The sequence below is a fragment of the Telmatherina bonti genome (assembly GCF_933228915.1).
Source record: "Telmatherina bonti genome assembly, chromosome: 1".
Taxonomy (NCBI): Eukaryota; Metazoa; Chordata; class Actinopteri; order Atheriniformes; family Telmatherinidae; genus Telmatherina; species Telmatherina bonti.
The window spans coordinates 37885956-37912657 of record NC_136619.1 but is presented as its reverse complement, the minus strand read 5'-3'; the positions used below and the strand labels follow the sequence as shown (position 1 = coordinate 37912657).

At 39.6% G+C, this 26702-nt stretch overlaps 1 protein-coding gene across 1 annotated transcript in view; it reads left to right on the top strand.

The window, feature by feature from the left end:
• LOC306756389 (protein kinase C-binding protein NELL1-like) overlaps positions 1-26702 on the top strand; it is a gene marked incomplete at its 3' end in the record, with an annotated part of 316128 nt that overhangs the window by 261954 nt on the left and 27472 nt on the right. The window contains exon 15 of the mRNA XM_079241118.1: positions 20302-20397. Within this exon, the coding sequence (XP_079097244.1) occupies positions 20302-20397 (96 nt within the window). The remainder of the gene's footprint in view (positions 1-20301; positions 20398-26702) is intronic.

The window sequence follows — 26702 nt, the reverse complement described above, 5'->3', positions numbered from 1 at the left end:
TCAGACTTTGATACTGAACTGATTCAGTCCAGCAGCCATTCTACTATTAATACTACAACTGGAACAAAAATACATATCAAGCTTGTTTAAATATGGGGATTACCGCCAAGCGGAGAACCAGTGAAAATTATGGTCTGACTGGTTTGTTTTATGACACATGGAGGTTTGTGAAAGCTGATGTCAGCTTGCAATAAGTGACTATTAGACAAACTGCTTGTTGAGGCGGTTTTAATGCTAATCATCTGCCTCTCCAGACCGTTTACGGTCACAGTCTGTCAGATTCTGACATTTTGTCAAAACTGTGATTTACACACGGTTTCCTTTTCCTTAAGTGTCGGCTCAAACCAGCAGCACCACTAACTGGGAGATTATATTGGCTGTAATTGCTACAAAAGGCCTAATTGGGTGGATGTCAGTTGTTGTTGTTTTCCTTTGGGCTTGTCCCTCTGAAGGGTTCGCCACAGTGAATAATCGCACATTGGCACATTTTTTACGCTGGATGACCTTCCTGACGCAGCCTTCTGCGTTTATTGGGACCAGGCCTCAGAGAAAAATGGTCTCCCCCTCGGGTGTCCAGCAGTGTAGGGGAGCATGACTCAAACTGCAGACTGTCAAGACAAGCGGCTCTACCACCTGAGCCACTGCCAGTTGGGTGGACGTCAGCAAGTTGGTAAAAGAAACGAAGATGTTAAAACTTGTGAAGCTGGTTTTTGGGACATTGCCACTGTGTCAGTATCAACGTGTGCATCTTTTTTTTTTTTTTCAAGCATTTAAGCTTTAAGGTGCAATAGAAACTAATTTGATTCTATTTCCAGGTTCTTCCACCTTACATTGAAGAACAAACAGTTTCATATTGATTGCAAATAATAATTTCACAAACAAAAAAGAAAGTGTTTGTTAGCCGATACTGCAAACTTTAAAGAAAAACAGTTTGAAGAAATGCTTCCTTATGGATAATGCTGCCGCATATCCAAAAGGTTCCTATTGGAAGAGTAAATTTGTTCAGCACATCTCGGCAGCCAGACCATCATTCTGTTGTCATGATGCTGGACAGGAAAGGTAAAAAATATATATATATAAAAAATCCTTTGCGGACTCAGAAACTCTGACAACATTCAGCTGAAGTAGTTTCTTCTCTTCCCGAGAACTCACATCCAACACAAGAAACACGTGCAGCTATTAATGATGCATTTACTCATGTTGATCAAGTTGTTCTTATCGTTTCATGTTAGCTTAATTTCTCCAGATGACTTGTCCCCTGTCCAATTAACTGAAAATTCATACAAGTCAAATTTAACTCCGACCTCAATGTGCAACGGTGGATTTCATTTGCACTAATCGAATAAAGACGTTTACTCGCTATGGAGCTGTGGTGTATGGAAGCCAGAATCCACTGTAGCCGGGGTTTCATCTGGGACTGAAAGAAAAAAGCAAAGATTGGAGGCTCCAGGCTCCAAAGCACTTTACTTCCGATGTTTGGGCACTGGCTGGTTTATTGCAGAAAGCAGGTTACAAACACACACACAAATAGACCAGTAAAAGAAATATCTGACTTGCAAATTGGTATGAAAGCCTGTTTACTTCCAGCCATTGCTATGAATATATTATAAAAAGGTAATACATTAGTTATAACTCCCAAGATTCCTGTGAATCTCAAATCCTTGAGTCTTAACAGTGACTTGTAAGAATTTATGGTATGAGTTCAGAGTAGAAAGAGAATAAAGGAAATACTATCTCTTCTTTGAGAACTTGGCTTTTAGAAGAAGAAGTAGTTGTCTGTGCAGGGAGAAGATCTTCACGAATTGTTCATATTCTTATATGTGGTGCATTGTGATCATAAAAGAGACAGTTATAGAATAACTGTCCAATAAACCGTAATAATAATCACTAAATAAATTCATAGTGAGTGATATTGAGAAATCAATTATTACAACCTCCCACTAATGGACCACTGGACATAGACATGGATCATACTTTGGTTCTTCATGCAGCACATTTTTCCACTAATAGTTATTGATCTATGACTTCATTTTTTCTGTCTTCGAATTAAAAGATATCTTGCTGATAGTTAGGAGTACGGATGATATGATCTGCTGTACAGAGATCCATAAAGTGTGAGTGTGTCGTTGTAAGGTTTGTGTGTCTATTATAATGTGATACCCCAGTTTTCTGCAACTAATCAGTGTGATGTTTGTGCCAAGCAGGAAATTAGGAGTCACACAAATATGCAAACACCCAAAGGATGTGCTAATTTTGCAATCAATCCAGATTTCCCATTCCCTTGTCATATTTAAAAAAATTTTTTAAAAAATTGGTTATATGTTGTTTCTAAAAAAAAAAGGAAAAAAAAAAGAGGGTCATAATTATCATGTGCTCCATCTAAAGATGCATTACAGCATTTACTGACAAGATATTTCAGTGTAGATCCCAGTGATAGACGAAGTGCCTATGCAATCTCATGCTTGAAAAGGTTAAAGCAAGAGATAGAAACATGGGTTACCAAGTTCAGCACTTGTTTGTGGGAAAACTGAGGGAAATGAAGCAGCAGCTGTCTCCTAAAATGATGATATGACAGTTTTGTTTTCTTCTCCTGCCTTTAATACCAGCTGCTACTCCATCTAATGGGACCTCCACACACGTACACATACAGTACACACTTACACACACACAAGCAAAACAAAATCAGCATCTCATCCACTGCCATGTTGAATGCAGATTTCTTACCTGTCACTTCAATTACCTACATTTTTTTTCTTCATCATTTGTCTTCATGCTCATCCATCCGTCTATTCCATGTGCCATCTGCCAGGGTGGTGGGTCTATTCTGCTGTCCTTTTTTAAGACTATTTGCTGGTCTTGTGTCTCTTCACTCAATGTGGAAAAAGACTAAATTTAGTCTATTTTTTTACTGCTGTGAAGCCGTGAACAGTTACTAAAATTTTCAACCAGAAACTAGATACTGTAAACTGCTAATGTCTTGTTGAATTGATTGTGTTCTATTCAATTCAATTCAATTCAATTCAACTTTATTTATATAGCGTCAAATCACGGCAATGCCATCTCAAGACGCTTTACAGACAGAGGGGAAAACATAATGAAGGCCAATTCATAATAGCCTATATAAGGAAACCAACAGATTGAGTTGAGTCCAACTCAATCTCCCATCCTGAGCAAGCACACTGGCAACAGTGGGAAGGAAAAAACTCCCTTTTAACAGGAAGGAAACCTCCGGCAGAACCCGGCTCAGGACAGGCAGCCATCTGCCTCTGCTGTGTGGGGGGAAGAGGACAGAAAGACAACAGACAACAGGAACTGCTACTCTCGGCCAGGGAGACCTGCTGAGACAGGAGACATACATGTTAATGATGCAACACTGTTGGGGGGGGATAAAAGAGAGAGATAAAGAGAAAAAGAAAGAAGCTCAGTGTATCAGGAAATGTCCCTCAGCAGTCTAAACCTATAGCAGCATAACTATAACCATCCCTAGCTATAGGACTTATCAAAAAGATAAGTCTTCAGCCTAGTCTTAAAGGTGGGGAGGGTGTCTGCTTCCCTAACACTAACTGGGAGCTTATTCCATAAGAGAGGGGCCTGATAACCAAAGGCTCTGCCTCCTGCTCGGCTCTTTGAGACTCTAGGAACCACAAGTAAGCCTGCAGTCTGCGAACATTCTGCTATGATTAGCATTTTACATTCTAATTATTAGATAAAAACATATCAATACAGATTAAATGTGATTAAATATGTGCACATGGTAAAATATGTCAACCTTGTAGGACTTGTCTGGCTTTTATAAAGGACACATCATGTATTGTTCTCCCCTGATTGGCTCCAGTCTCTGCACATTGCATTGCCATTAATATGACCTCTTAGGTTTGAAGTGGGAACCTGTTTTTGACCAAAGCTCCACCACCATTAAATTTGTCCCACTGCAGTGACATGGAAGTTAGGTAAAATGCAACATGACCATTAAGACTGTGGTCACTTTGAAAAGCATCATATGTATCAGATTTAGTACCAGATGGGAAAGTGGCCCACATTCAGGTTTCAGGCGAAAATCAGACATGGGTCACATTGGTGAGACAGTCAGGTTTTTGGTCACTTTTCTGTGCAGTGTGAATGTAGCCTAAATATGTGTTGTCTGTGGATCTCCACCAACTAGCAACAGAAGCCAAAAAACAAGGAAAAACCTCCTCATTGAAATCAAATAAACCAATCAAAAAAAAAAAAAATCTAAAAGGGTTTTGTTAACAAACAACCCGGACGAGCCCCCACTTGTTACAACTTGGATCACAGAGGGAACAAAGGAGGTGGCACACATTGAAAAGGTTCATGACCAATTTACTTTATTTAAATAAATGAACCAAAATAAACTAAAGTGGGGTATGGACATTTTAAATGTCAGTAGTGAAATGCCCTAAATGGTTGTGTGTGCAATGTTGTAAAGATGCAAGATGCAAATCCATATCTTAAAGAATCAAAATTACTAAGATGGTGGAGGTGATGGCTGCCCATAGATTGATCCGCTCCCACCTCTACAAGAGCAGCACACCGATCACTAACACCACAAAACAAAACCAAGATGGCGGGCCATCACAATGACTTATCACACAGAGCATCCATAAATACAGAAAGCTCACTTTCCTGTTGAGGTGTATCAAACCCAGTGAGCTCTAATAACATCATACCGACTAGATGTAAACTACAGGAAGCATCTGCCCACTGTTCTTTTCACACTGACTGATAAAAGTATTAAATTGATCATGAAAGTGGTAAAAGAGCACACATGTGGGTCTTTTATAAAGCTGCATTTTCTAGGAAAACTTTACACTGCTTTTGCTTCCATTTTGTTGCCATTCAAACAGAAACCAAGCACGAAAGGAGCATGATGTGGCACTGAATATTCTCCTGCTGGCTTGTTAAAGTTCTAACATCATTACAACACTGAAGTTCTAACATTTACGTCACTGAACAGGACGTGTTGCGTGCATGAAGTAGCAGACACTGCAGTATTAGAGGTTAATAAGATGACACAGCCTGAATGTCTTACTAGTCAGGGTTCATTTTTAAACCTGCTCAAGAACTTGTCTTGCATATTTACCAACTACATTGCAAAAGAAATAAAGCTTAAAAATAAAGGAGCATCCATTGTAGACATCATGCAGTAACACTACACAGCCTCCTCAGTTGAAAAATAGCAGAAGTTGTGTTTTTGTATTGCACATAGAGCCCCAGTACAGCACATCAAGGGTGTAAGAGGTTAAAGCATAAGTTAATGAGAAATTAGGAGGAAAAAACCTGTTGTGCTTTGTAATTTCATTTTAGTCTTTTAGTGCTGTGGGCAATACAAGCGACATCCCACTGATTCCCATTGTAACTGGGATGAAGAATTGTTGCAAACTCATGTTGTAAAATATGATTAGTGAATTGTGTTGCTATAACTAGAACAAGTACAGTTTTATTATAATCGAATTTGACTCAGTATGTTGCATATTGTCCCTCCCAGTTCCAGCAGCATGGGTCACGGGCAATTCTGCCTCAGTATCTCGCCTCTCAGCAGTGAACGTGGTCTTATCAGTAAGCAGAGCAGCAGCAGAGCTTGTAGAAAACAGTGGTATCATTTGCCTACCTGTGTATATCGGTAATGGATTCAGACAGAGGGAGCCGCTCATCCTGCACCACCTTCTGCTATGAAAGCTCCTCACATTGAGCTGCCAAGGGTGTTCCTGCACCTCCCTCCCTTGCTGCTCTGATAGGTTCATGCCCCCATGACTCTTCCGCCGATAAAGACAGATAAAATCCTCCAGACTTGGTGTGAACAGCCAGTTAATGTCTGCCACATACTGGTTCTGCTGTAAAGGGGGCGGTGAGATAAATGCATTCCCAATTTGTAAACTATTCAGCTGTTGTTCAGCAGTCGAGTTTCTCACACACAGAAAACGTCCTCATATTTTTTTATTTACCAGGTAAACGCTCATTTTTAAAGCAAAGCTGAATTCCTCGACCTATCTCTTTTTACACTGGGTCTAAATGGAGCGCATTGAAGCTCCAAGCTGACATATTGTGATTCAAACTCCTTCCACAAAGAGAAAAAGGTAACTGTCCTTTAAAAAAAGCTAAAACTCGAGATTTTGTCCTGAGAGTTTCTGATAATGGGCAATTTATATCCCTGATAGAAAAGCACAGAAACATAAAAGTAAAGACATCCTCCGTGTGTGTTAAAGGATACATAAAATGCTGTGTTCAGATTCTGCAGATAGCCTTTGAAAAGCGCTTTTATCTCACGGTGTACACAAAGAACGTCTGAGAGAACAGAGTAACAACTCACACATAAGCTAGGGTAAGTTTTATTCTCCAAAAGCTACAGTGACATTGAGAAATTTGTCTGCTGACCTGCTGTTGGACTGATCTTACAATGACTCTTGTTTTGTCTCTTTCTCTCTTTTAATCTTCTTGCAATTCTTTGCTGAATCGGCAACGTTGCATGTTCAGAACAGCCAGCATGTTTTCTGGCATGAAGTAAAACTGCTGCAACGTCACACAGTATCCTGGATGTAAAAGTTGTATCGTGCGGTTTTTCAGCCTCAGGACGCTGCTGGGTAGCAGCGGCTCCAGAAATGCACATGATAGATGTCACTGTGTCATTGAACAAGTCCAGAACACAGAGTTTTGATGTTGTGTCTTTAAGTTGTAGCCAGGCAAACTGTGGCTTTAGCAAGATGCTACATGATGGTGTTTGGATGTTTATCAGTCAGAATGTGATGGACAGAGAATGAAAACCTGTTATACATGTTTTACTCTGTGTTGCAGTTTTATCATCATGATCATTGGTCTTTCTCCTCATTCTTTCTTTTGCTTGAGCCTTCATGGAGCCATTCGTGCACAGCCACAGCCAACCATTCCTCATTTCTCTGCACCAACAGCAACACTAGAAGTTTGCTTGCAAACATTAATAAATATTCCTGCCATTATCAAAGTTATACAGAAAGGCGTAACTAACATGAAGGTTCAGCAGTGTAAGCCCCCTGGGTTCTACTTTGAAAAGTACTACTGTATTTTCAAACAAGGGCCATTTTATAGAGTAAAATATCAGCCTGTTATTTGGTTCTTGTTTCTGGTTGTAAAAATGTGGCTTGTAAAGGAAACAACCCCCTAAAGGTGCTTTATTCTTGACAAAGCTTTATGGTTTTAAAGTTCAACTAAAGATGAACAATATCAGGTGGCTGTGCCTTAGTCTGCCAAGCAAAGTACTGCATCATAGTATTCTACCACCATACCTTGCACATGATGTTCCTTGTTAAGAAGGCCTCATTAAATATTGCTGCATCCAGTGCATCACAGGATATGATGCCAAACACACCATGTGCACACCCTAATGGTGCAAAAATGGACATACTCATTAAGTCGCTGCCATTCCCTTTGGTCATTTCCACTCATCTAACAAAGGCAACTCAGCGCCGCATCGGTGTATTAAAACAACAAGCCATCAACCTAAAATCATCTAAATGAAAACTGCGTTGTTAGTTTGAAAAGTGTGCTTAAATTTCACCTGTTTTACCTTAGCTGCAGGTCGTATCCTCGTCCATTTCACTTCCCTCTCTGCCAGAACCTGTAAACAGGATGACAATGCAAAACAAAGTTTCATCACCTTGAAATCCAGCTGTTAGATATCCACTAAACCAGGGCTAGTTAATGTGGTCCAACAAGGGCTGCAGTCCTGCTGGTTTTCAGTGTTCTCCTGCTCCAACACACCTGGCTGAAATTAAATGGAACCATGAGCCTATGAAGTTCTGCACAGTGACTTTCATTTAGTTTGGTATGTTGGAGCAGGGACACATTGAAAACCTACAGGACTGCAGACCTCACGATAACAATAAATAATAATACATTTTATTTATAGACACCTTTAATAAACTGTCGAGGTCATCTGACAGGAGCAAATACAAGAAAGACATAAATAGTGACACAATAATAAACAATAAAATATAGTAAATGACCAAACAGAGTCCGTCTTTCCTTGTCTTTACCTCGTTTATAAAAACCAGCTGAACAATCTGACACCTCCGTCTGTATCAAGGCATGCTGATACAGTAGTTACTGTGAGCACATTACGCAAATCATCATCCTGCTTATGAATCCAGACTAGACAGAAAGCTTAAGTGTGACTTTCAGAGGTCAGTGCAAGTCTCTGGACGGCAGCGACTCGTGTTAGAGCAGAGCTGTCTAACAGCTAACTGAGCACGCAAGAAAGTCTGCTTGTATTTTTCTGCTGAGAGTGTAATAGAAAAAAATATCATTGCTTTTAAAGGGAAAGTTTGACTCCCAGGGGGCATTTAAGCATTGACAGCTGTTTTACATTTAGAAAATGTGCCATTTAAAAAAAAAAAAAAGGAAGAAAAAAAAAATCTGGCTGTCAAGTTTGTTCATGCCTTTCAGTCTCCATCTCTAACAGACTAATGGCACCTCAGTGTTGGCTCAGCCCACTGCTGCCATCTGGTTTTCCAGGCAACTTTTCAAACTGACTATGCAAACAGTAAACCCACAGTATGTTTTCACTGATTGCCTTTGTTTAATTACAGATCTCATAGCCAAAGACCATTTTTTATCACATGCCTGAGCAGAAACTTAATTAAGCCAAAAACATGCCAACAAACACACTGTGAATTAGCCTTATTTAAGACCAGTATGTGTCCAGTATGAGGATGGAGAAAAAATGAGATCTTAAAGTTGCTCTTTAGTTTCTAGATCAACTAATTAAATAACAATAAAATAACTCTAACAGATAACTTGGCTTATAAATGGATTGTAATTCAGGCCCCCCGCCTTCATCTTGAAGCCCTCTGAAATGTATGCAGGCTTCTTCCACTGCAAGAGATCTCCACAAGCACCAGGCAGAATTAATTGTCATGTCAGCAGTATTGATCAACCACCCTTTCAACTCTCAGCAGATACATTATGGCTCTAAAAATCATCCTTAATGCATCTTTAATCCATGCCGTCTTCTTGGCCAAGGCTGTTATTGTCTTGTAAGTGCAGTCATTAGCTGTGATGTTCGGTAAATGCCCAACCGAGAGCACGGCCAAGGGTGAATTACCTTTACCCTGATGCATAGCAAAGTGAGCCATTTGTATGGGTCGTTGTGTTTTTAGTTAGTTCAGCTCCGCCTTGCAGCTAGCGGTGGTCTTCTTTGTCTGCATTAATACTTGCGGCTATGTATTCATTTGCAGGGAAGCTCAGCAGAAATGAAAGGCATGCGCTGCAGCATGACAAAAAGAAGCAGGAGGATCCTTCCATCTTCTTACACTACAGCTGGAGATGAAAGTTCAGAAGCTGTCGAACATACGTTATACAGATGTCCTTCCGCTTCCCTGTCAGAACTAACAAATGTGTTTTCAACAAGGCAGAGTGATTTTACATTCTGCATCCTCTTCGTCCTCCTCAGCGTCGGCAGCTGTTGGAAAATAAGTTGATGTAAAGGTCTCATGAAATAGAGTTTTGGGTTTTTGCTTTTTTCTTACAGACGAAAGAGAAAGGACATAAAAAGCAACATGTTTTTACCACAAGGGTGCTGTTCCAAATTAGCCAAGTCGTAAAACTTAACAAGACCAACTGCACATCAGACAAAGAGAAAAAAATCTGTTGGCACGTATAACACATCTGAAAGCACCTTTATAAACTAGGAGTACAAATGAACATGTTTAATTGCTGCTTATGGTGAGCGCCCCAGCTCAGCATCATTGTTACGCTTACAATATAAATAATGTCCATCTTTAATGTTCTGGCAGACATTCACACCGTCAAAGCCACTTTTAAGTGTTTTACATGCGATAAAAACCACAGACTGTTGGTAAAAGTTGGGCGGAGCCTCCATAATGTTACCCATAGATTTCTGAAGAGCGAAATTGAAGCTCATTGAGCGGTTCCTACCATCACAATCTTTGCAGCGTTATGCTTGTCATCTCTTCTGGAAAATACAAAAATGGGCAGAGGTGGAGCTGAGAGGGAGTTTGTGAGTGTTGGGGTGGATGATTGACATCTAGCAAACACAGCACTAATCCAGAGCTAACCAGCTAATAGAGGTAAGCGGGCTGAAGCTAAATCACACTGTTAACCGACTGAAAACCATGGTTGTCCTACAGTCTGCCTTTTTGCAGCAGGATATCGGGTACCTGTCAATCAAAAGGACACGCCCCTAATTAAGCCAAATTTCAAGATGAAATTACTTCTAAATGGACAAGTTAGAAAAAATATCACTCCCCCCACAGTTGTCACGAAGGTAAACCTGACCTATTAAACTTAAAATGTTTTTTGTATCGCCCTGCGATGAACTGGCTAGCTGTCCAGGGTGTACCCTGCCTTTTCCACAAATACTCCTGGATCGGCTCCAGCTTCCCCGCAACCCTGAATTGGATTAAGCGGTTAAAAAAATGAATGAGTAAATGTATTTGTACCAGGCTGTAAACGTATGTATCTCTGCTGTAAAATTGGTCTTTTCAACGTAGGAGTCTGTGGGGATTTGCTGTTTTGAAGCCTCTTGTGGATGAAGGTGGAACTGCAATTTTTGACAATTCCACATGGCTTGACTTTTAACCGTCAGAGGTTGCAGCTTGGAAATATCTGTGCTAGGCTCATCTCACTCATGCTAATCTTGTGCGAGCTGAAGTGGAATATAAAGCAGAAAAAAAAGGAGTGATGCTTCTCTACATGGACAGCTTGTTAATCCATTCAGATTTTTCATATGAAGTTATAACAAAACATGTTATCATAACCAAAAAAGTTAATCACACGTCTCATTGTCTGATGCAAACCAGTTTTATTTTTGCATTTATATTAACAAAACGCTGATAAAACTACTATTCATGGATGATAAATCTGCCAAGGAGGTTATTTTTACCGGCATTTATCTTTTTGTCTGTTTGTTTTTATACATTTTAGAAGACTTTATAAGAGAGAAGCTGGGCTTCATTCTCACTGCTGATAAGAGTGCCTCAAATTCAACTTTTTACAGATACTTTGAAGCAGACATCTGGTATGTTTGCAGCCCCAGAACAGGTGAAATATTACAAATGATGCAAATGAAATAAATTTCCTTTACGTATCTTATCAATAACTATTTTACTGCGCAACGGCAATAAACCAGTTTAAACAAACTGCGACAAAACTTTGACTAATTAATATTTGTCATGAGGAGTCAGTGTTTTATTCCAACATGCTCCTGCAACCACCAGACAGAGACTGCATACAGGACACATCAGTAGTTAGCCTGAAATAAGCTATGAGCGCAGCTGCTGAACCAGGCTGAAAGCACAGTCTGTCCATTGCAGCAGCACTTGGATCAAGTGATGGAGCATCACAAGGTGAATGAGTCTGACCCTTACACAAAATCATTACATCTGCTGGAACCTCATCAAAGACAAAATTTTATATATATTATATCTGTTTATATTTTATATATTTTATATCTGTGTTGTTCCACATTACATATTTATTCAGGGAAGAAACAGGTCTGAAAATAAGAGATCAGGGCTTGTTAATGGAAACTAGAGTGAGCAACAGAAATCCAGTCAATGTTATCGTGACAGAAAACAGATTCAGGCCACCTTAGAAAACACATGATGAGGAATAAAGTGCCAGATGGAGTTTCTGAGGTTTAATCCACTTTATTTGCAATGCGTTGTTTATTGTAATAAATTCAACAAAATTAAAACCTCATCACAAGAGATTTTTGTTGTAATGGGTTTTGTTTCTCCAATCCAAGTTGCAGAGCATCTGATCAACATATTTTCAAAATCCTTTCATCAACCTCTTGGGACGCGGCTGCTTTAGAAGGCCTGGATATTCTTCCCGCTTTAGAGCAACGTTCTGTCCTGGAGGAATGAGTCTCTTAGGAGCCGCGAGTTTAGTTTTGTCTTTGTTCTTTCTAAAATTGAGCTGAAATTCAAGTCACATCTGATATTCAGTTTTTTAAGTAAAGCAGTTGCTAAAGTGATGGTTTCTTCAACAGGGATTTGTGTCCACAAACAGCCATTAACTCACTTTTTATTTATCCAAAGACCAGAAGTTTTTAAAAATATCTGCGTTACTTCAAGTGGCGAAAGGGATTTCAGAGGGTTCCTTTAAAAGATTGTTCTTTCTCTCAGAATTGCTTTACCTTAGCTGACTATTTCTGATATGATAAGCTAATAGCTGCACAGCCAGCAGGAATAAATGAGAGGAAATATGGCAACCTCGTCAAATACTACGTTTTAGTTCCAATCTTGGAGATGTCCTCTGCTTTTACGCGGGAGTCAGTGTGTCAAAAACTTTAAACATAAACTTTGCAAAAGTCAAGGAAAATAAGGAAAGTTTGATTATTGACTGATTCCGGCATAATCTGATATGTTGAGCACAACTTTAATATTTCCAGAGATTATTTGGAGCCATTTTTTTAGAAAACAAACCTGACTGTGTTTCCTTGGCGACGTAATCCAACTAATTTCATCTGCTTTGCAGAGGTGGTGGATTGGATTTATAATCATTGTTTAACAGACTGATTGTGCCAATTATTGATAATTGTCAGTTTATGATGAGTATGATTAATTCTTGTGTTAAAGGTGCAGTGATGAAGAACATGCAGAACCTGAAGAACATGGCCCATGTTCTGCAGGTTTTCAGTTCAGTCAAACATTTCTTTGACAGTTTTTTGTTGTCAGCATTGGTTTTCTTTGTATTTATTTATTTATTTATGTCATGTTTAAAGGTTTCAAACGTGGAACCTCAATCGATCTGTCTGCCTGTCTCTCTTTCTGTTGGTCTGTCTTTCGGTTGGTCATTGAACTGGGAAATGTGGCAGCATCGTCTTCACTACATTCAGGGCTGTATACAGGTTTGTATACAAGCTGGAGGAAAAGTTTGCATTGCAAACTACATTATCGACGTGGGATTGGTGAATTGTATTATCTGCAGATTGAATTTTTCTAGTCTGAAGAAATATTGGCCATCCAACTCCACCCACAGACTTCAAGGACTAATACATCGTCATAGATAAAGTTCATCTCATTTGGTTTGGTGTTCAAGTCGATTCTCTTTCTTAATTTGTGACATTGTGTCTAGAGATACGGGGAGCAGGGCAGATAGCATAGAAACCTTTTTATCCTCGGATAGCTCTTGCTTAGAAAGAATGCTACGTTTCCTGAAAAAATGTTCTTAGAGTTCCCATTTTCAGCCAGAATCATCTAGCTTCAGTCTCATTCAAGACCCCAGTCTGTTTCATTGCAAATCATGAGATGTTTCCAAGCAATAAGTGTGGATTAATCCTCACAAAATATGATGGAGAGTCAGTTCATGAAATTTGTCAGTTATCAATATATATAATTATGTAGGATTTTGTTTTTACTTAGTCTTAAGTTCAGACACAGCGTTAACAAACAGGGAATGAGCTCCCTTTGCTAATTTAGCATGTTGCTAATTTGGATACATTTTTAGATTTGAAAAAGTGGGGGGGGGGGGGGGGGAAATGTACGGTCAAGTTTTCCAGGGTAAAAAGTTGTTCAGCTAAGAGACGAAAATGATGCAGAAGACACTCCTGAAGCATTCCAGTAGTGCTGTAAACTTCCAGCAGGCAATGTGGAAACTTAAGGGATTAGCTCACAGAAAAGCTGCTCCAGTTTGTCATTCTGCCTAGTCAGTCTTTATCTGTCAGGGCAAATTCTGGAAAAGTCTGCTAGTTAAAATGCTCCTATTTTGTGTGACAATGTGGCTGACATGAAAAAGGTGAAGGAAGACGTGGGAATCTCCAGCTTGGGTTGCTGTGCTCTGCAGCGTGATGGGTTTATTTCCCAGCGCAGCGTTAGCTATGCTGTCACTAACACACCTAAAAGTGTGAAGCGTTTTTAACTTTATTAAGTAGCACAAGCTGCATTTCCATTAAATTTTTCGCAAAATAACGGCGATATGTGTACGTTTTGACAAACAATAATTGCGATTCGCCGGTGTTTCCATTAAACACTGTTTAGCACATTAGCTTCAAGTTCTGTAAAATCTTGTTCCTCTCGTGAAAATTTACAAAAATTGTGGTTTATGCAAGGTAGCCACGTAACGTTATTCTTTTGGTTTTCTACTTGCTGCAGAGAATTTGCTACGGCTTTTTGAAGCTTTTTTCCCCTCATTTTCTCTTCTAAAACTCTGAAATTTGCTGTTGTTTGTTTCATACTGCGCCATCGTTACCGGAAATATGCTAGTCTTGACCTCCTACACCATGTCCGGGGACACGTAAATATGAAAAAAGTGTTTCCATTACACTTCTGTGATATGTTTCAATGTTGAAACATCTGAAAAACTACCTCATTAGAGCGTAGAAACCGTTTTACTTGGTGGGGTCATTAACATAATTCCTACTTTTCATATTAAATGTAAGATTTTGATTCATTGATCAGGCTAATGGGAAAAGAACAGAAAAATCCTTCAGGCTCATGACATTTACATTTTATGCAAGGGAGGAGAACATTATCAGGTTAACAATGTCTGTGCAACACATCGCTGAGCTTTGATGTTCTACGGTGAAAGCTAATTATCACACCGCTCCTATTCAACCAAACACAAGTGCTTTTTTTTTCCTTCTTCCATCCCTTCTGGAATTTGCGGATTGTTCCTTTACTGTCTCCGTGATATTCTTGCTTTTCATTCTGAGGTGGATCCTTGGACGCCCAATGACCGTGAATATGGCTGCTTGCCACGGCACAGAGCGGAATGATTTCATTCTCGCCACCCACTGGAAAGCAATCTAGGGCTTGTAATGGGAAACTCAAATAGCAAATTTTTGGGAATAAGCATGTCGCTGGAAGTCACGAGTCAGCAACTGGCTTACTTAGGCGGTGAGATAGTTTAGGTGGAGGTCAAATGGATCACAATGAGGGAAATCTGTTGCTGAAGCAGGGGCCTCTGTATTGTTAACTGGGGATGGAGGAACACAAAGGAAGATGTGAAACGAGAAAATAGGAATATTTACAAAGCAGAAAATAAATGGGACAAGGAAGATGGAGGGTCGTGAAGTTTTCTTAGATGCTTTAAGATTACACAGCATGTAGAAGCTTGATGAGAAGCATCAACGGTAAATTCCAGGTTATGCTGTCAGAGAAGAGGAGCAGACATGGTTTTTTACAACCACAGAATAAAGAGACGGAGGCAAATACAATACAGTCCTGTGGATGTGAAATACTGCATGTTGCTCGAACAATACTTTTTCCCTCCTCTCAGTGCTGCTCAGTAATGGAAAACCATCATCACCAACTTCTTTATGTAAACTCTATGTAGGAGGAAGAAGCTAAAATAAACAAGATAAAAACAGCTCAGAAAAGCTGGTTTTCTTTGCCCAACAAACTTTGAAAAAACACATTTTCCCAACTCAGCTTTGAGTTATATGATGCTGTTTCAACACCATGTCATCTTCCAAGAATAAAACTTACTGAGAGGCAAGGTTTTCTGATCCTTTCATTGTCTTCTATTTCATTCCGAATATTATCAGTGGTTTACATTTTTATGGAGAAGTCATTTAATTTCAACAACTTAAGAATATTCCTTCAACTCAATCCCGTTCCTGACTGCTTATTAGTACTTCCATGTTTAAGCTACTACACAGAGATCTGGGGAAATAATTATGCACTAAACTCATTGTTGTTGGGCTGCATGGTGGCTCCAAGGAGGTCGCTGGTTCGATCTTCGGCTTGGGGAGAGGCTCAAACGGTGGCCTCTCTGTGAAGTTTCATAATCTCATTGCATGTGGGCTCTCTCCGGCTTCTTCCCACTGTCGAAAGACGGGTAATTGGTTACTCTAAATTGTCCGTCTATGTGATGGACTGGACACCTGTCCAGGGTGTACCCTGCCTTTCGCCCAATGATTGTTGGGTTCGGGTCAGGGCTCCAGCTTCGCCGCGACCCTTTAGCAGACTTAATGGCTCAGAAATGAATGAATAAACTCACTGTTAATATTAAAAAAAAAAGAGTGCAGTCTGGATATCTTCAACATCAGAATGACTCCAAGATCTGGTTTATTATCTCACATCATAGATAACGTTTAAAGCTACGAGCGTTTACTAAAAGACAACTTAAAAACTGTGGAGTGGGCTGGGTAGGACACACCAGCAATGTTGATAGTGCAGAAAGGAACATGGTTTTTCCAGTAAGTTACATGTGTCATAATTTTGCTTTTATTACTGACTATGATGAAGACTATCAATGATGCTGTCATTGTTATCATAATTATCATTACTGCTTCACTGTCCTGTAATAGATACACTATATTTCAAAAAAATATATTCCGACCTGCCATTAGATGCATAAGTGACGTCCCATTGTTAATCCATGGGCTTTGATATGACGTTGGCCCAAATCTGAAGTTTTTACAGCTTCAATTTTTCTGGGAAAACATTCCACAAGGTTTAGGAGTGTTTATGGGGAATTTTGACCATCTTTCCAGAAGCACATTTTGAGATCAGACACTGATGTTGAAGAAGAAGACCTGTCTTGTAGTCTCTGCTCTAATTCTCCCCAAAGGTGTACGGTCCTGTTGAGGTCAGGACCCTGCAGGCCAGTCCAATTCTTCCATAACAAACTGACTAATCCATGTCTTTAGACTCTGCATTGTGTCCTGGTGTGCAGCCATGTTGGAACTGGAACAGGAAGGAACCGTCCCCAAACTGTTCCCACAGAGTTGGGAACATGGAATGAACTGAAGCATTCAGAGTTCCTGTCACTGGAACTGAGGGTCCAAGTCCAGTTCCTGAAGAACAACCCCACACTATGACCCCACCTGGAACAAACTTCACACTTGGCACAATGCAGTCAAACAGGTACCGTTGTCCTGGCAACCGTTTTGCTGTTGGTGATGTTTGGCTCTGATGCAGCAGCTCACCATGGAAACCCAACCACCAAGCTGTCTAGGCACCGTGTGGACCTAATTATTTTTTCTCTTTTTTTTTTTCTATTTTGGCTTTTTTTTTATCTAATTGTATTTTTCTTCTTTTTTCTATTTTCTTTTTTGATTTTTGGAGAAAATCTGAAGACCACAGGAAGTTTGAGGGTCTGTAGGGATTGAAAGTTGGCAACATATGCACCTCAGCACCCGCTGACCCCGTCATGTCATGCAAGACGGCCACAGCTTCCTGTCTGAGCTGCTGCTCTTCTCAGTTGCTTCAGCTTTGTTATAAAACTGCTGACAGTTGACTGTGGAGGATTATTTAGAGAGGAAATTTCACCAGTGGGCTTGTTGCACAGGCGGCTTCCTGTCACGGTACCATAGTGGAATTCTCTGAGCTCCTGAAAGTGACCCATTCTTTCCCAAATGTTTATGGAGACAGTCTGCATGCCTAGGTACTGGATTTTCTACACGCGTGTCCTGAAAGTGATCGGAACACCTGAATTCTATTATTTGGATAGATGATAAATACTTTTTGGCAACATAGTGTTGTGTTGTTGTTTAAGATGGAATTTATAGCAGTTTCTATAGAATGTATGGTATATTATGTTACCTAGTAATTCTTAAATTAATGGAGCTATTGGATTATTATTCTGTTATTACTGTTAACTACTTATACATAATTACTGTATGTTGGTGGTGCTGTCATTATCATCATCACTTCATTTTATCACAGCATAGTTTCATTCATGGTGTATTTTAGATTCTGGTTACTAATAATGAATGTGACTAAACATGATGTGTTCAATGACTAGTATAAAATTGCGTTTTTGTCTTTTTTAGGAAAATGGACAAGAGGTGGGATCAAATAATCAAAAGTTTCTTCATGTTGTTCCTTCTGAACAGTGTTTGTTATGCCAGTTTTTTTTTTATTTCTTTTGTTTTTGTTTTTTTTTGTCTCCAACTAAATGAAATAATCCACCTATATTACCCAGGATCAGTTTCAGTGGACCCTTACTGCACATCAACAGCCTTCATTCTGGCTATATTATATTCAATAACAGCAAAAAGTTACAACAACTAAGTGTAAAGTCGTGTTTTGTGTAGATGACATTTGCTGTAAGTGCGACCGCACCTCCCACCTGTCACGCTCCGCTGATGCTCCTTCATCTGTGGAAGTCATTAGTTCGATAGGCAGGCAACATTTTGCTGATGATGGTGAAATGATAATTAGAGCTGGAGATAGATTGAGTCAATATAAGTGTAATTAATTTTTAAGTGTGAGCTTTATTAGTACAGAGGCAATCAGGCTCCTAATGAGCGCCTGATAGAACTTCTTAAACTGTGGAAGCAGGCGGATTAATTGCTCTAATAGCTTCTGCTGCAGGACTCGGCTTTTATTTGTTGCCCTGCATTTGTTTGTATATTTAGTCCCTTTTTTCCAAACCAGTGTTGATAAGTTATGCAGACACACGATCTTTCTTCGGATTCATAAAGTAAATGGAGACGAGCGACAGCACACGCTACACGCAGATGTCATCCTCACACACTGCAGGACTATTAGTAGATATTTAAGCATTTAACACAATTTTTTCACACAAATTGTAAAAATAATTAAACTTAGAAGTTTTTTTTTTTTTTTTTAAGGAACTTGCTCAGTTAAGTCTGACCTCTTTTTCGTTTAATCGTCCCTTTCAGCACAGATTAACTCTTCTTTCCTGCCCTTTCTCGCCCTCCTTACAGTCACGTCTGCCTCTGTTCCTGCAGAATGTTGTGTCCCTTTGTTGTCTCATACACGCTGCGTTTGTCTCAGCCATGTTGATGCATCAAGATGCTCCTTTCAGAACAGATAGCAGCCATTTGCACTGCCAGCCTGCTTTCCTGCAGAAGGCAGGGAGACAGATGTGCACACGCTCACTCAAAGAACCCCAAAATGAGCTGCAAAATGAATGAAATGTCACTTTGTGACTTATCACCACAGTGCGTTGTTCTATGAAAAAGTTACAGCCTGGGATGTTTTTTATCCCTATTGCGCCAGATGGAAGTTTTATTTATGACTCTTGTTGACAAATACGTTGGGCAGCCAAGCAAACCGTACGGCAGTGAAGCAAAAAGCTGCTTTAGCAAAAGGCTGTGGAGCCTTCGGGAGGCTTTTCCACAGCAGCGTTCACACACACACACACACACACACAAGCTTTTGACCAGAAATGATTTCATTCAAACTGAATCACATCAGCTCTAAGAAAAAGCTCAGAGTCTAAAGTCAGTACTTGTGCTTTTACACACGTTCACACGCACAACAAACCTGAAGTGTCTCCGCTTCTGCAGTGCATCCCATACGGGCTCTTTTCTGTGCTGTTTGGATAAACCTCTTCTGGTGAAAGAGCATGTTGCACGTCTTTGCTACAACAAACTGTAGCTTTTTAGAAAAATGTTTCTTGAATTTGTCCTGTTTATGTGGACGATGCAGAGCAGCTTTATAAAAGTGCTATTACCAGTGTTCCTTATTACTATCTGTCGCTGAGGCATGGCTGAACGCTTACTGTGCTGAATGCTCTGAGAGCTGATGGCTGAATACATCTGCAGTCGCCGCTGGTGGACTTTGGACATCTTCACTCAGAAAATGGACATTCTTGCAGAATTGGTAGAAATCATTTTGGAGAGCAATAGAAAAATGATCTGAGCTGTTATCTGGTTTTATTTGTCTGTTGATAATGAAAACGTGCACACGCCTGTTAAAATGATGATTTAACAAATCCTTTCCCACCTTTCATACGACATAAGACCCAGACAATTCAAGGTGATGAAAATATGCATTTTTACTGTCATACTTTGTTGAAGCAGTTTTTAACTTAAACACAAACATCTCTGCCAGATTGGGGGTGGATATCTTGTTCACAACGCTCTTCAGGTAATCCCACCTGTTATCTGTAGGCTTTAGGTTTGGGCGCTGGCGGGATTGTTCCAAAACTTCCCTTTTCTTCTGAGGAATTGTTGTTTCTTGATAATTATCTAAACTTACAGTCACTGACATGTAGAAAGATTCAATCCTCTGTTTGAAGCTCTACATAATTCCTTCTGCCCTGACTAAAGCTTCAGTTCCAGCGGAGGAAAAGCAACCCCAAACCACAGTACTGCCCCCCCCTTTGCTTTACTGTGATTATGTTTGTTTGGTTATAAAAAGTGTTTTTATTTGTTTTATTTTTTTATGCCTGTCTTTTTCCAAATGAACAAATTGTTTAAAACAAAAGCAAGACCGCTGGCTATCTTTTCTACATGAGAAAATGGTCAATTTGTCCTAGAAATGCCCCCACAAAGTCTTACTCTGCACAGATTCAGAGCTGTTTTTGCTACAGCTGCTGCTGTCGTATCCAAGACATGGAAAAACTGAACAGTTTCTTTCTTTCTAGCCTTCTGCGAGGAAGGATGCCGGAGTGGAGGAACCTGCATATCTCCAAACACATGCATCTGCCCGTCAGGCTTCACAGGACGCCACTGTGAGACAGGTAGGATCTAAGGACCCACTTTCATTCATTTTTTAATTAAAGCTCAGTTGAAGGACCAGCTTGTGTTTAAGTCTTGAAACAGTGGCATGCAGATGCAGACAGCACAAACAACGCCAGCTGGAAAATCTTCCTCGCAGCTGGAAATGCCACAGTGACCTTTGGGTAGAATGCAGGATGCATAGATCATGAAGGAAAATGCAGATTGTGAACGTCTGTTTACAGAACCACTGAAAATGGTGGCTTTTATTGGAACAAAGCTACAATATTGTTGAGGATGACTTACAACATACTCGTCAGCAGAATGGCAGTAAACGCTCCAGAGGTCCAACATCGTCTGGATTATCTCTGGAAACATTCAGGGCAGCATTTCATGTCGGATAAACAAGTTCTGCACTTTCACTTGTGTCACTTTTTCTCCAAGAACTCTCTCCGATTTTACTTTCTCATCGATATAAAAACAGACTGTCGGCACATCATTCAGTTTTTCCTCACAGAAATGAACCTCAGATTTATTTGTGCCAATAATATAATTACACAGGTATTGCTTTACTGTTACCATGAACATGTAGAAATAACTTAGAACTTGAAAAGAATATCCTGCACAGCATCTTCAATTACTATACACACACATCATACACATATTTACTGTCTACATACATCCAAACATACATCTTTAACTTGTCTCATTTTCAGAATGAGAACCTGCTTGTACTCCAAATAAGAAAAAAACCCATAAAGCATCTTGAATATGCAAATAGTTAGTTATCAGCCTTTTCTTATCAAGACTTAAAGAAAACATATGAAAAATTGTCCACAAATAAAGAAAGAAGTTAATTTGACTTATTTAAAACAGTTTTAAGAGATATGAGAATCAATGACTGACTATATACAAATATGATATTAACAGCCCAGCAGGAAGTTCTTTTTACTTATTTTTATGTGTATGTGTGTGTTAAAGCTGAAATGACAGCTTTGACAGTATGAAATGTGAGATTTTCTTTCTTGCGTAGAGGTATGCATGGCCAGTCCCCCGTTTACGTCACAGCCACGCTGTAGTCTTACCTCAGCAGCAGGGATCTCATCAGGCTTCGCAGGTTGTCTGCATTTCAGTCCCTGAAACTCTATTTACCTATTTATAACCCATTTATTTAAACAGATTTATGCATAATTTATATATTTATTCATTTTATTTTATATGTGTTTTTTTTACTCTATTTTTGCTCTTAATATTTTAAGTTGATTTATTATTTGCGTTTTCCGTTTTACTCTTATTGTTAATAAAATTAATCATAAAAGCTCTTCCTCAGTGATGCCACTTTCAGAAAAAACTGCAGCAGATCATCATCTTCACAATAAAACATCTTTGATGGAGCATATCAACATTGTCCTTTGGCCGATCACGGTGATGGCATCCTTTTCCTCCATGTATAAGAGCAACTTTTGCCTGCTGCCTTTCATGGTCATCAGTGGTTGTTTGGAGGAAATCTCATCATCTGTCTGCAGTATAATCTGCTGTGTAGCATGTTGTGATAAATCTGTGAAACTAGAGTGGAAGTTTCTTCCTGCATATCAGCTAGCAACAGCCTACTATGTCACTCACTCAGTTGAAAGTAAATATGTTGGGATGGCCGTCTTCACTGCTTCCGTATTGTTGTCTCATTTTAATTCACGTTGTTGTCCTAAAAGAAGAGGGAAGTGAAGAAACACACTCGTGTCTGGATTTAGTGAGTGATTTTAATACCTCATCTGACATGTCCAGATCCCGTTGGGGTTCGCTTAAACACACGTTTATGCTCGTGAAAAAAAAGTCATGGTTCAGCCAATCATACATTGACCATCATTTTCCAGTATGAGGGAGCTTGAGGAGGAAGATTTAGTGTGCAGTGCAGCTTCATTCAGGGCTGAGGCACAAATGGAGCCGGACGTGGTTAAAGGCTGAGGTGAAGGGAGTTCCTCGCAGCTTCCCATTCTCACAGGATTTTAAAAGATGAACATTTTCCAGATACGTTTCCACATTTTTAAGGATCTTAATAAATATGCTTGTTCATCTGATGTGAATGTTGCCTTTTCTCTTTTATTTTCTCATTTACATGTTAAAATCACTTTTTTTTTCTGGTGGAGGACGCTGTTCAGATCTCCTCCAGGAATGATAAACAAAGCCATGTACACACACACACACAAACACACACACGACACACTCAATCTCTGAAGCGTTTTTATTCAAATTGGACTCCGCAGAGATGGAGGATCCCATGAGGGCCATAAACAAGACAGATCATTCCCTCCACTCTCTTCTTTCCTTCTTCTTCCCTCCTTTATTTATCATCTCTTGCTTCTATTCCCCCTCCTTCTATGCTCTTTTCATCTTCCATTAACTCCTTTTTCTTCCCCATTCTTCTCTTTGCCTTCAACATGTTTCTTTTTTTCTGTTTCTGTTTCTTCCTCCTTTTTTTCATCATCATCCCTTTTTCCTCCTCTGTTTATCCTTTCTTTTACGGTTTTTTGCCTTTCCTTGGCCTTTTCTTCCTCTTTTCTTTCACTCTCCCTCTGCCTCTTCCATCCTTCTGATTACCATTCTTTTTTCTTCATGTTTTACATTTTCTTTACTTTTCCTTTTTTCTTCTTCCATCCTTCTTTTGTTGGCCATCTGCAGCGTTACTCTTTCCTTTCTACGCTGTCTGCTCTCCATCATCCTCTTTAGGCAGCAGAACGTTCTCCACGACTTCTCCAGACTCGTCTGTCACATGTGCTCAGTGTGAACCTGCTTTCATCTGTGAAGAGCACAGAGCACAGGGAATTTGCCAATCTTGGTGTTCTCTGGCAAATGCCAAACGTCCTGCATGGTGTTGGGCTGTAAGCACAACCCCCACCTGTGGATGTCGGACCCTCATACCACCCTCATGGAGTCTGTTTCTGACTGTTGGAGCAGACACATGCATATTGGTGGCCTGCTGGAGGTCATTTTGCAGGGCTCTGGCAGTGCTGCTCCTGTTCCTCCTTGCACAAAGAAGGAGGTAGCGGTCCTGCTGCTGGGTTGCTGCCCTCCCACGGCCTCCTCCACGTCTCCTGATGTACTGGCCTGTCTCCTGGTAGCGCCTCCATGCTCTGGACAGTACGCTGACAGACACAGCACACCTTCTTGCCACAGCTTGCATTGATGTGCCATCCTGGATGAGCTGCACTACCTGAGCCACTTGTGTGGGTTGTAGACTCCGTCTCATGCTACCACTAGACTGAAAGCACCGCCAGCATTCAAAAGTGACCAAAACATCAACCAAAAAACTTTTTGTCTTTATCTTACTCTTTAATCCTCTAGTTTTTACACCTGCTTTGTCCACCTCTCACATTTCTTCCCTTTTTCATCAAAACAAGCTCATTCTCTCCGTTCTCCTGTCATCTGTATTTTCTACTTTTATCCCCCTCGCCATCAAACTTTGACTTTCAGCAGTATCATCCTGCAGAAGCGATCACCCAGCTCTTAGAGAGCTCTGCCGTCACAGGTCGGCTATTTGCAGCATGTTTTCATGGTTTCTCTTCAAGCTTTGACATCCATGTTCACAGTTCTGCATGCAGTGTTGGCTCTCAGGTTCTTCTGACACATCTTCAAAAGTATCTTCTTTTTCACCACCGGAATTGTTCTGTGTTTTCTGTTCCATGGAAAAGCTCCATTCGTTCACCATATAAACCATATAAAGTTGTAAATATTTTACTTTCTTATTGTTAAAATGAAAACAATTCTATGTATATTAGATCAGTCAGATTTAATTAGGTTTTACAGTGAAACTTACTGTAGTTGCCAAAAGAAAAGGCAAAAGCATGCAAGTTTATCTAAATGGAAATCATGATTAACTTTCATAGAACATGTTTCACGTTGACAGCAAGCTAACACTGCGAGCAACATAATGCATGAATAAGCAAAGGAAGCTACTGATCTAGTTTTTCCCAGATATCATGCAAAACAGAAACATTAGTTTGATTTTAAATGTGTATCTTTTTGAAAATAAATGTTTTGATTTTAAATAAGCATACACCCCAATAAGTCAGCATGTAAAACTGAGCAAAGTTTATACTTTCTGGTTTGTTTTCTGTCTTTTAAAACTAATTTCAGATTCCTGAATTAACCTGAGCTGATCTGCAAGAATTCAGATATTTGCTTGTTTATATGTTTGCATCCACCGCCATAGCTTTCATACTTTTACTAAGTAAAGTTACATTAATTGCAACTTGATTCCTTCGTAAGTCATTCTTTGGAAAACAATGATTAAGCTGTCACAGTTTGTCACTCCACCAATAATAAAGCTCCTGAACTTCTGCCCTTCGTCTTATTTACAGATAAATAAAACTGAAATTAATTCAGATGTGCTGCATGATGTAAATATTTAAACCACTGACAGTTAATCAGTTGCAACCCGGATGCAACACATTTCATCAAAGGCAGTCAACCGGGGACTAATTAAAACCCCCACAAACAGTTTCAACTATCTGCCTGTTAATTAACATGGTAAGCTAACTCTGCAGTGGTGTCTGAGAACTGCAGCTTAAGTCCAAACACAACATTCTGCTGTTGCATCTTGTCCCAAACTTCACATTTGTGCCTGTTAATTGAATTTTGATGAGGAGCAAAGTGTAGAGCTAGTTGGAGAAACTACATTACATCTGCAGAATGATTCTGCAGCTCTTTCTTAAACAATTTCAGAAGGGAGAGGGGAGGAAAATAATGTGCAAAATGGAAAATAAGTCGCAGAAAAATGGCCTCATAGTGCTGTTTTGATTGGACACAAAACAGCTAAATGCCTCCTGGTTGCTAACTGAGGTTATTACAATGATTAAAATAATAATAATAATAATATTTTTCACACAATACATGTCAAACTGATTTCCTCTCTGTATGCATCTCCTTTACAGAAAATACAGGGGCGTTGCTAGACATAGAGCTTGATGGGGGCACAGGCCCCCATGACTCAGATCACATGTGCAACTGTAAGTTCCACCTTGCTAACCTGACCATTACTCCTGCCTCCAAACAACTGCTGCTCAAGCATCAAAATATATAAATAATAAAAATAATGTTGCAATAGACTATATGGGGGAAAAAGATCCTTTCACGAAACATGCTTATTAATATGGATCCCAGTCTACCCTTAGGTCCTCCAGGTGAGGGCATAAGCGTGTCCTTGACTGGCTTTTGCCACAAACTTTTGCATTAATTCATCCTATTAACATGTTTATTTAAATCCAATGTATTTTCTATTAAATGTCTTTTTTACTTTGTTGAATAATTTCGTAACTTCTGGTGACCCTAATGGCTAAGAGCATTCAAAAACAGAAATGACTATAAAATCGTCTTGCATCAGAATCTTTTTCTGCTTTTTTACCTTCAGACTCAAACAACTTAAGTTCTATTTTAACATTACTAAACATTTTTATTCAGGATTTCAATCTATTAAATGACAGTTTTTAATATTTCAATTACTGCCCATTTTTTCAGCCTATGTTGTACCACACTTTGGTCAGCTGTCATGTTGTTTTTAAAGTGTCTTTGAAAAAATGCTTTGTTTTATTTGATACAGTTAAACCTCAAATCACTTTCTGTTAGCATTATGGTTTTTCTGGTATGTTGCATTCGTATTGTTGGCAGCATAGTCATCATATCAGAGAAGCACATATTACCATCTGTAAGCAAAGAAACAAAAGCCAAGATCTGGGTATAAAATAGACATTAAAACAAACTTCTATTTTAAAAGTACCCTTCATGTTGTTGGAACTTTTTCTTTTAAGTGCTGGCAACTTGTTGGGTTTATTTTTTTCAACTTTATGCATGACGTGTTCACCGTGTCTGACGCTGTATTTCAATCTCAGTCTGTTTCCTCAGCCTTTAGAAGTCTTTTACTGTATCCATCTATCCTCTCACTTCCCTTTCCTCCAGCGTAATAAGATCCATCGCTGCTCCGCTGACTTCTTGTCTCTGTAGTGTGTAGTCTACCTCCAGAACCTGAGAGCATCTGAATTTAAAGCTGATGGGAGCTGAGCTGATCGTATCACTGATCTTTTCATCCTCTCCCTTGTTGATCCATTCTCCGGGGTTGCTCGTCTTTCTCCAATGGTTTTACATAACCACCTCATTTTATGAGGCTTTCAGCCAAAAATATCAAAACCTGAACAGCTTACCTTGCAGTGAACTCTGATTTCAAACCTTTTTCACTCCTTTTTTTAAAAGCGGATGGGATTAAATATATAATGTACAAAAGAGTTTGACTGCAAGAGTGTTTTTATACAAGGTGGCAGAACTTGACTGCAGGGGAAGT